General features: G+C 52.2%; 1 protein-coding gene across 1 annotated transcript; it reads left to right on the top strand.

Moving 5' to 3' along the window:
- Positions 1-6178: 6178 nt before the first annotated feature.
- On the top strand, positions 6179-7111 carry LOC309451961 (olfactory receptor 14J1-like; the record flags this gene model as incomplete). Its single annotated transcript, XM_082076652.1, has 1 exon — positions 6179-7111. The coding sequence occupies one exon, from the start codon at positions 6179-6181 to the stop codon at positions 7109-7111; it is 933 nt and encodes a 310-aa protein (XP_081932778.1).
- Positions 7112-11194: the final 4083 nt, after the last annotated feature.

Here is an 11194-nt window from a genome sequence, read left to right on the forward strand (position 1 = left end):
CCTTCATGGGGTCCCAAACACCCTCAGAAACTTGGGGTTTGCTTCTGCCGTTCACTTCATTAGAGGTTTGTTCATTCTCTCAGTAGCTGCAGTTCAGGATCATGGCAGCAGAGGTGTCACTAACATATAAAATGCCCTTACAAGCCAAGGCTCTGTGCATCATTTTCCTAAAGGCTTCAAGCCGGGTGTGGATGATTAGGGAGATTTCAGGAACAGCCAAACAGAGAGCATTTTCATAATAAATAGCAATAAAGCCAAATTTCTTCTATTTCCTTCCCTGTTCACCCTTCCCTCCCTTTCCAGAACAGGTGGCATTGGCAGCCTCCAGGTCATATTAATGTGGAATTTCTCCTAGGAAAGACTGAATATTTCAGAAAAGTGCGTAACTAAATCACCATATGAGTGAGGAGACAGGCCAGGACAGCTCAAGAGGAGTCACACTCCTCTGGACCAAGAGGTGGATGTACCTGGGAATCTCAGGTGCCACAGCACAGTGATACGTGTGTTCAGTAGCTGGTCAAATGACCCATCTCCTGTTCTGTAATGGTGTCTGAGTTTGCTCAGGTCACCCCTGACTTGAGCCCCATCCACTGCTGGGTGTTCTCCAGACTCCTGCCTTCAGGAACAAAGTCCCCGGAAACCTTGCTGGTGAAGATGGAGGCAAAGAAGCCATGATGAACCTCAGTCCTGTCTGATTCTACTCTTATGAAGTTCAGCACCAGGCCCACATTCACCCTGTCTATTCTTTCACTGCAAGTTAAGCTCTGTCAGCTCATCTTGCTGCCCTCAGCCTCCCCTGCAGGTATTAAGTCCAGGGCAGATTTGGCATATTCTCTGCATCTATGGAGAAGGTTTCAAAATTCCTCCTTTGCAGCTTCCCCTGTTTCCACCTCCTGTGTGCTGCATTTTTGCCCTGCAGCTCCAACAGTTCAGAGGAGCAGCCTCACGAGATAAATGCTTCTGTTCATGGGTACTTGGAGAGATCATTCTTGTGCTTGGAGCAGGCTGTCCTGTAAGGATTATCAGATTTCCTGAGCTCCTACAACCTTCAGATCTACTTCCATGTCACCACTTATATTGGCCACCATCCCCCAGTTATGTCCAAGTCTTCTCCTCTGGAGCCCACCAGCCTGTGCTCTGCTGCTGGCCTTCCTCCCTCCCCTCTGGTGCCTGGGACATGGCCCTCTCCTGGTCATGAAAGCCAAGGTGGACACTGATGTTCACATCCCTCACCAGTTCTTCCTTCTTTCCCAGTTCCAGACCTGGTGAACCTCACCCTTGTTGGCCCATCAGGCAGCTCTGTTAAGCAGTTGGCCCAAAATTCTTTGGAGTGTTGGCATCTGCTGTTTTGCCTGACCACTGAGTGTCAGGGCAATTACAGTTCCCCGTAGGAATCTGCTCATTGACTGGTGTCTTTCTTGAGTTGCTGACAGAAGATTTTTACAATTTCTTCTCCACTATCCAGCAGTTTGTAACACCCAAAAGGTTGTCACCCTGTACTGGGTTTTCATGGCAAAGTCTTGGAACTGGGGGTGAGTGTGGGTGTGCTACAGTTGTCACCTCTCTGTTAAGACAACAGGAGTTTCACTGACATCAGACAGAGCTGATTTCAGCTGCTCCAAGATGGACCCACTCCTTGCCAAATCTGAGCCACTCAGTGATGCTGGCAGCACCTCTGGGATATTGTATTTGAGAATGGGTAAAAAACGCTGCACAACAGCAGGTGGGAGAGAGGAGGGAGGAGATGTGAGAGAAAAGCTCTGCAGACACCAAGGTCATATCCCACAGGACCCAGGCAGGTCCCTCAGCAGGCCAAAGCTTGCTCTCCTGAAATCCTGCTCTTGGCCTTGTTCTCATCTCCCAGGAGTCTCAGCTCCACTTTCCCATCCCTGACTGTTCCATCCTGACCAACTCTTTCTGGTTTGTAAGTGTGAAGTCCCACAGGGCACCTCACCCCACTGACTCCTCAGTTACCCGTAGTCAGGAAGATGTTGTCAATGAGCTCCAAACCCTCCTGGATGGCTGGTACCTTGCAGATATTGGGATATCTTAGGTCTGCCACAAGGACATGGCCCTGAAAACATGAGGCTTCTTTAATTTGTCTGAAGGAGGTCTCATCTAATTCCTCTTCCTCAGCAGTGAGTCAGTTGCTGATGTCCAGTGACCACAACATTGCCCATGTTGTTCTGTCCTCTCATGGTGACTCCTCAACCTTCAGCTGACATTGTCTGTCCCCAGGCAGAGCTCTACGCATTCCTGCTGCTCTCCTACATGAAGGGAAATTTCCCCTATAAATTGACATCTCTGGCATTATGAGTATCTGATCCCCAAGACCCCACAGTTTCTCCAGGAGTTGGGATTTGTAGTGCCCTGGAACTTGTCATCCTGTTCTCTTGGGAGAGAAACCCTTATCAGGATAAGCCGTCTGCATGCAAACATTAACAGCTGAGCAAATGGAGCTTCAGTCCAGGGAGAGCAGTAACTTTGAGGAAATCTGGGATTCCCCCAGGTTAGAGGTTGATAAGGGGAAGTGATCAGTTTTTCTGTATCAGGGCAGGAGAACAACCCCATCCGTCAGGACAGACCTGACACTCTGAGCAGCGACACTGAGGAGAAGGGCCTGGGCACTACAAGGTCCCCAGCCCGTGGTGCACACTCACCATGAACAAGGCAGCTGCACACGGGGCTGCATGAGGAGGAGCGTGGGGACCCAGACACCTGCAGTTCTCATCCCAGTCGGTTCAGCACTGGTGTGACCCCACACACACGGGTGTGTGCCAGTGTGCGGCTTCCCAGTTTGGAGAAGCAGGGAGGAGCTGGAGAGTGCAGGGCTGTGCCAAGGCAGATTCAGCACCTTGTGCACATGGTGTGGGGTGCTGAGGGACCTGGGCTGCTTTGGCCCAGCAGCGCTGGGGAGGCTGCAGCAGTGCAGGAGTAGCCTGAGAGTGCTTGAAGGGCGGTTTCAGAGATGGTGGAGGTTTCTTCATAGTGGGAAAGAGCATGAGAAAGAACTAATGGCCCAAAGTGCAGCTGGGGAGGTCCAGGCTGGACATGAGCAGAAAGGAATGTGAGTGGAAGGGCAGTGCTGTGGTGGAGCAGGTGAGCAGAGGGAGTCTGCATCAGCCCAAGGCTTTGTGCTTCAAGGAGCAGCTGGGGAGGATGGAGAGATCTCAGCAAAGGAAGGAAGATGCTCAGACAAGAGCAAGGTGGGGCAGCAGGGGGGATGTCTCCAGCCTGCAGGGACAGAGGTGCAGGGGATGCCACAGCACAGGACAGGCTGTCATGGAGATGATCACGGGATGGAAAGAGGCTGAAAGCCCCACCAGACATGAGCTCCTTCTCCCCTTGGCTATGGCTGTTGTTTGCACCTCTGATGCCTGTGAGGAGACACATTGTCCTTCCAGCATAGGGGCCTCATGGCCTCCTTGTCCCCAGCCAGGAACCTGGGAGGTGTGGGACCATAGTCCTGCCCTTGGCCTTGCACAGCCCCACATCACACTGTCCCAGGAAGGGCCCTGGGCAACGTGGGAGGGACAGGATCTGACTTCCCAGGGCTGGAGGTCAGACCTTGTCCCTTTGATTAATGAAACACATCCAGGTTTACTCAGCATCAGAGAGAGCTTTACTTTGCTTTTCCTGACCTGTCATCTCTACCTCCAATTTTCTTCTCTGACCAGACCCCTGGGATGGTTTCTCAGTTGTTTCCCTCAGTGTGACCCATTAACATTACAAGAAACTTTAGAGTTTGAATCTGACTTTGACTTCCTGAGAAGTTTCATCACCTTCCTCCAGGGTCTGAGGTCCATGGACTCAGCACCAAACCCACCAGAGGGGTCATTAAAGCGCCTTGGGCTGCTCCTGTGCTGCTGAGCTGGGCTGGGCTCCTGGGACACAGGGAGCTCATGGCAGCGGCAGCGCTGCAGAGAGACAGCTCTGCCCAGGAGCAGCTCCTCTGCAAAGCGCAGCAGGGCTGAGGGCTCTGCTGCCGCAACGAGGGCACAGGAGCCAGGCAGAGAGAGATTAAAGGTGGTCAGGACTGGGAGGATGACTGAGAGCTCACTGGAGGAGAAACCTTTGCCGTCCTTGCCATGGTAAGTCTCTGGTGGAGGGCAGTGCAGCTGTAGCTCCTGGAGGCATCTCCTAAAACTGGCACAGGCACAGCTTGTGGGGTCTGTAAGTACGGGGCTCTAGTCAGGCCATGTTGAACAGCTCTGAAACCAGGTGAGCACTCAGGGTTGCCCAGGGCTGTCCTGCAGAGCAGGGTCCCTGCACCCCAAGGCTGTGCCGGGACAGGGACTCTGCCACCTGCCAGGGTCAGCGCTTAGCCTACCCAGGGAGACCCCAGCTACCCTGAGGGGAGAAGCTGTGGCAGGAAGGAGTGACCACTATCAGAGCAGGAAAGGTGCTTCTGCGGCGGAGAGGGTGCTGTGTGGGTCAGGGCTGCTCACACATCCAGATCACCCCCAGGATTTTTCTAAGGCAATGCCCCAATGACAAGATCAATGTAAGGATTACCAGACAGATAAGAAGCTTTCCTGAGCCTGTCTTTTCAGTTTCCAGTCCCAAGGGGTGGGGGGTGCAGGAAAGGATAAAATGAAAACGAGCTCTCATGCTTAAACAAGTCACTGAGACTCCTGAACTGCAACTCTGAGTGATCAGTACATCTGCCAGAAGGCTCATGACATCCCTTCACCACCCCTCTGCCTGTGCACAGCACCTGCATCACCTTGGCTGGACCTGTCAACCTTAGTCTGACCTGTCCTGTTTTCCAGCCTGCAGACAGGAAGGTGCCCCCAGGCAGTGCCCTGTGAACAGGCAGGATCTGTAGGGCCAGGGGGAGGGCACAGAGGGTGGGATGGTCTGTGAGCACTGACAGGGAAGAGACATGGACAGGGAAACACCTCCCAGGGGGAGAATCTCCAGGCAGCAGGGAAATGATCAGAAATGAGAGGAAACCAAACCCGGAATGGTTATGAGAGGGAGAACAGAGAAAAGTCCCTGTGATCCCCTGCAGGTCAGATCCCTCCTGTGAGCAGCCCCCTGGCCTCCTGTCCCACCCAGCAAAGCCTCTGCCCTCAGGGCCGGGGGCTCCAAGGCATGAAGCAGCTCCTGTGCAGCCAGAGCTCCAGTTCCTCTGCAGAGCACAGGGGCTGAGAGCAGCTGCCCGGCAATGTTGGTGTCTGGGAGGTGGCTGCACAGCTGGGGAAGGGTGACGCTGTCTGAGTGCCCGGCTGCCTCTGCCCTGGCCTCTCTCACACCCACCCTCACCGCACTTTCCTTCTTGCTCCCCTGCTCTGGGTCACTGCTGTTGGGATCTTGTTCTTGCTGTCAGGCTCTCTGGGAATGGCAGTTTCAGCTGCAGAGTCACAGCCTGATCTTGTGGGTCCTTTCCTGCAGGTGTGTCCATGGGCACACGTGTCCCAGCTTTGCTCTGACCCGTGGGGTGTGGCCAGTGCAGTCTGTGGGGCTGGGGAATGAGCTGTGTGTGTCCTGGGCTAAACATTGGGTGCTGAGTCCTTAGCAAAGAGTGATACATGTCATGGTCTGAGGTGGATCCCTCTGCTCTCAGCAGTGCCTGGTGGCTTTTCAGGGTAACATGGCAGTGTGATCAGCCCCCATCTCAGAAAGGTGCCAGCCCCGGCCAGCTGGAGCAAGAGAGAGGGACAGAGCAGCTGCCCTCACTCTGCACTGACCCACAGGCATCCTCTGGTCTCTCAGGACTTGCTCTGTTCTCCCTGAGTGCAGCACAAATGCTGAGGGTTTCTGACACCCAACAACACTCCCCAGGGTGGGAGGGGAGAAGGAGCTGTAGAAACACCAAACCTCTCCAACTCAGTTTCTCAGACCTGGGGGTACAGTAGCTGACAGTCCCTTCTGCACCAGGAGCGGTTCCAGCTGACAAAGCTGAACCCTAGAACGGGCCCCTGCCCACCCGATCACACAGGGCCAGGCTGACTCCTCAGGAGCCCCTGGGCAGAGACCCTGCTCTTCATTGCATGCTCATCACGCACCGACGAGGCCTCCAGCCAGGACGTTGTCCTGGAAAAAGAAAAGTGTCTCTTGTGTGACAGGGTGGGAGGGTCTGTGGGAAATGGTTTTGATTATTCCCAGAGAAGTCTCATCTAAACCTTCACTATCTTTTCCTCCTATGACAGGTCCTCATGCCCCCAGGCAGCAAATGTCCAACAGCAGCTCCATCACCCAGTTCCTCCTCCTGCCGATCGCAGACACACGGGAGCTACAGCTCTTGCACTTCTGGCTCTTCCTGGGCATCTACCTGGCTGCCCTCCTGGGCAACGGCCTCATCATCACCACCATAGCCTGGGACCAGCACCTCCACACCCCCATGTACTTCTTCCTGCTCAACCTCGCCCTCCTTGACATGGGCACCATCTCCACCATTGTCCCCAAGTCCATGGCTAATTCCCTCTGGGATTCCAGGGCCATCTCATACTTGGGATGTGCGACACAGCTCTTTTTGTTTCTCTTCTTGATAACAGCAGAGTATTATCTCCTCACCGTCATGTCGTACGACCGCTACGTTGCCATCTGCAAACCCCTGCACTATGGGACCCTCCTGGGCAGTAGAGCTTGTGTCCACATGGGAGCAGCTGCCTGGGCCACTGGGTTTCTCATTGCTCTGCTGCACACGGCCAATACATTTTCACTGCCCCTGTGCAAGGGCAATGCCCTGGGCCAGTTCTTCTGTGAAATCCCCCAGATCCTCAAGCTCTCCTGCTCACACTCCTACCTCAGGGAACTTGGGATTCTTGTGGTTGGTGTCTGTTTATCATTTGTCTGTTTTGTGTTCATTGTGGTGTCCTATGTGCAGATCTTGAGGGCCGTGCTGAGGATCCCCTCTGAGCAGGGACGGCACAAAGCCTTTTCCACCTGCCTCCCTCACCTGGCCGTGGTCTCCCTGTTTGTCAGCACTGCCATCTTTGCCCACCTGAAGCCCCCCTCGATCTCCTCCCCATCCCTGGACCTGGTGGTGTCTGTTCTGTACTCAGTGGTTCCTCCAGCAGTGAACCCCCTCATCTACAGCATGAGGAACCAGGAGCTCAAGGATGCCCTGAGGAAACTCATATCTTATTTTTTTGTAAAGCAATAAACTTCCCATCTGCTTCTACATAGGCGTTTTAATGTAGCTAATTACAGGTCCAACCTGTCATCTGGATTTTTTGTTGATGTTAGTTGTTTTCTTATTGTGATAATGTTGTCATCCCCTTTCTAATTCACTATTGGCTTTGCTTTTATAACTGTTCGCTGTGTAAATGAGAAGCCGTGCTCTCCTTGTCTCTAAAAAAAATAAAAGGCTCTTTAGTGACTTGTTTTTCACTATATCCTTCCTGTAAGCACTTTTTAGAGCTCCAGGGATGGTTCCTGTGTTCATGAGAGGAGGGGAAAAAAGTCCAGCCTGGCAGCACTGCCAGGGAGAAGCAGCGCTTGTTCTTCCAGAACTCTTCTGGTTCCACTCCCACACTCTCCTTCTCTTCCCTTGTGTTAGTGCAAGGCCTGAGTGCTCTGGCAGCTTGGTCACCATCCTGCTGTGTGTCAGTCCTGTGATAGCAGGCAGGGACAGGCAATGGGCACTGCTGTGACAGAGCTGGACTCAGAACAGCCTTTACAGATAGAAAGGTGATCTCCTCAGTGCAGGGCCTGAAGGTTTGGCTCTTCTTCCAAACCTTCTCGCAAACATATGAGCAAGAAAATGGTCACACATAAAACATCAGTGAGCAGCTGAACAGTGTGTGTGTGCAGGTCTGGCAGACAGCAGTGTCCTCTCACAGCCAGGCTCCTGCCAGAAACCTGCAGGACCAGCAGAGCAGGGGCTGGGCTGTGCCCATGTGCACTGGACTCCCCATGGAAGGAGCCCCAGGTCAATCACCATGGACTGATCCCTCACAACCACCATTTCCAGCACTGGCCTCAAACACCAGCTCAGAGTTCTTTGTCCCTCCATGGAATTACACCAAATGAGCAGGTGAGAGGTTCATGTTTGCTTTGTACAGATGAGATGTGAGCATGCACATCATGTACGTGAGTTGACATGAACGCAAGACAGCACAAACACCATCAGCTATTCCTTGGGGTTCCATGAAGGCCATTGAAACAGAGAGTTTATTGAGATCACATAATGTTGGGACTAATATCCCATAGGAAACCACCAGAGAACAGCACTGGGATGTGCTTCCTTGAACCAATGTCCACTCCTAATGACGAGGGACATCAAAGACGAGTGCAGAACATGACAACACACCACGGGGCTGAGGTGCCTCCCATCCCTTTGGAATAGGAATAGGAGGCCAGGGGGACACTGTGACTCCTGCCTCTGTGCATAAAAGGGAAATTGTCTATCCCTGAATATCTCAATGTATTTTAAGAGTCCATGAGGCCAGCTCAGATGTGGACACCTGACAGAACCCTGATATTTCTGCATGTTACTCCAGGGACAAACCCCAGTGGCCCAGTGAGATTCATCTCAGCTCTATTGGACAGGCTCATTGCAAATGTCCCTATTTGCTACCTCTCCTTTGCCATCCCCATCACATGCTGTTCTACACAGTCCTACACCTGCCCCTCTTTCCCTGTGGGAAATTCTGGATTGTGGTCTCAGAAGTGCCAGAGTGATCAGAGAGGTTCAGAGGTCCCTCAGAAAGGCAGACGTCAAACCCATCGTCAGAAACGGCAGGAAGGAGACCTGGGAGAATGACAGGCTGCTCAGCCTACGTCTGTCCCCGGGAGGGTGACGGGCCACATTCTCCTGCAGGCATCTCCAGACAGCAGAAGGACAAGGAAGGGATTGTTGAACCAAATGGGCAGGGGAAAGAAAGGCATGTTGAGTACATGGAGTTTTGCAAGGCCCCAGACATGGTCTCCTGTGGTGCCTTAGAGAAGATTGGTGAGATCTGGGATGCAGATGTGGATGTTGTGATGGGTGGGGAGTTGGCAGCATGACCAAACCCAAACATCATCAGTGGTACAAAGTCCTGTGCTCAGCTAGTTTCTTGTGGCATCCATCAGTAATGAGTACTAGGGCCAACACTGTCCAACGGCTTTATTCTGCCTCTTCATTATGTCATGGAGCACATTTTCAGCTCCTTTGTGGATGATGCAAAGCTGGGCAGAGGCCTAGAACAACCTCACCTGGTGCACCCTGCCTTGAGCAGGAGAGTGAGACAAGATGATGTTCAGGACTCTCTTCACACCTGAGTTATTCTATGGTTCAATGAATCTTTACATTGGAGAGGTGTTTGAAAACAGAAGATTTAGTCCTTACCAGTTAAAAGAATGAATTCTGCCTGCAATTGCAAACCTAAAACATGTAAATCCACTCAATTTTGGTCAGTCTGCTGCTCTAATAAAGATAAAAGTGACGTTTAAAACACCTAATCAGAACCTGCAAAGAATACTGTCCTTGCAGCGCAGACACTCTGGAGCCTGCACAATTAGCTCAGTCTTGTTTTAATATCTGTTTCAAGACTGTTACATAAAGTGTTCTTTAGCTGAGCTTTGCTCCTTTTACACTCATTATAATACTAAAACACACATCCCCAGGATGGGAGCCCCAGGCTCAGCCCGGGACCCTCTCTCAACAAGCATGTGTAGTGGTAAAATGATTATGTAACCAATATGCCAATGTGTAAGCACTTGGCTCTTTAGGACTGCCGGGAGGGTGTGAATGTAGGGATAATATTTGTATATAATAGATGTTCCTTCTCTATCTGTTGTGCTGGTTTCATTCCAGCATCCAGACTTGCACAACTCTGGAATAAACAAGATCTCATATCTGGGTGTGGGATTGGCTTTGCACTTCAGGTAGCGAATTCACCATGAGCAAGCAGGAAGAAGGAAAACAATAAAAAATGAAAGAGGTAGGAGAGGACATAGAAAAGGTTTCAACATTTCACATTCCTGTCAAGAATGCTTCTCCTCTCAGATCTTTAGAAGGAAATAGATTTGATCAGTTTGATAAAACAAGCATAGTTTTATCTAGTCAGGTCGCGGCCCATAAGGAGGGGGATGGATGGGTGTGGGATTATGATGGCAGTTGAGTCTCCAGAGCTCATAATTGAGTGGAAAGACTTTGGCTGTGAAGGGGACAGTGGGGTCAGTTCTGTGTCTGGAGGTGACATCCCAGCAGCAGGGACATGGCTGGGAAAGAACCTCTTCCCAAGGGCCCACAGGTCTTACCCAGGAAGAGAGACGGGTTGTCATGTCCATCCCACCTGAGAACATGACAGGACATTGGCAGGGACATGGTCGTGTCTGTCAGAGAAGCTGAAAGGCCAGCAGCACTCATGGGATTTAGAAGACCATGGCGAGGTGACTTCTCTCTGGTCAGGTAAAAGACCACAAGAAGCCTAACGGTTTGGGTTCCCTGCATGAAGGGCATTTTATGAGATGATTGAGCTTTTCTTGATAGTGGGAAGAAGCAGGAAAGAGACAAAAGAAGTCTACTTGGAAGGTGAGGAATGGATATGAGGAGTAAGAAATGTCACTGGAAGGGCAGTGCTGTGGTGCAAGAGGTCACCCAGAGGGAGCTGGATCAGCCCATGGTTTGTGTTCCAAAGAGCAGCCAGTGAGGGTGCAGACACATCAGCGAAGGTGCAGAAATGCTGGGGTGAGAGCAGGTGGGGAAGCAAGATGGGTGTCTGCAGCCTGCAGGGAAAGAGGGGCAGGGGTAGGACCGTGTAGAAGAGCCTGTGGTGGAGATGGCAAAGGGCGCTGTAAGGCTGGAAGGGACCCACAGAACCCAGGTCTGTGTCCCCTTGGCCATGGCAGTCGTCTCTGCCACTGAGGCCCAGGAGAAGACATGTTGTCCTCATGGCACTGGGGCCTCGTTGCCTCCTTGCAGCCCCATGGGGAAGCTGGAAGTTGTTGTACCAGTGTTGTCCTTCCCTGGGCCTTGCACACCCACATCCCACAGTCCCAGGAAGAGCCCTGAGCCGTGTGTGAGGGACAGGATCCCCCTTCCCATTGCCTGCAGGTCATGGCTTCTCCTTTCTGCTTCAGAAAGCAAACCCAGGGGTTTCTGAGCATCAGAGCTGAAGAGAAGACTCAAAGGAGACCTCATGGTGGCTACAGATTCCTCACAAGGGGAGAAGGAGGGGAAGGTACTGATCTCTTCTCTGTGGTGACCAATGATAGAACCCAGGGCATGGCAGGAAGATGTACCAGGGGAGGTTTAGTT

The sequence above is a fragment of the Streptopelia decaocto genome (genome assembly GCF_964273445.1).
Source record: "Streptopelia decaocto genome assembly, contig: HAP1_SCAFFOLD_45, whole genome shotgun sequence".
Classification (NCBI taxonomy): domain Eukaryota; kingdom Metazoa; phylum Chordata; class Aves; order Columbiformes; family Columbidae; genus Streptopelia; species Streptopelia decaocto.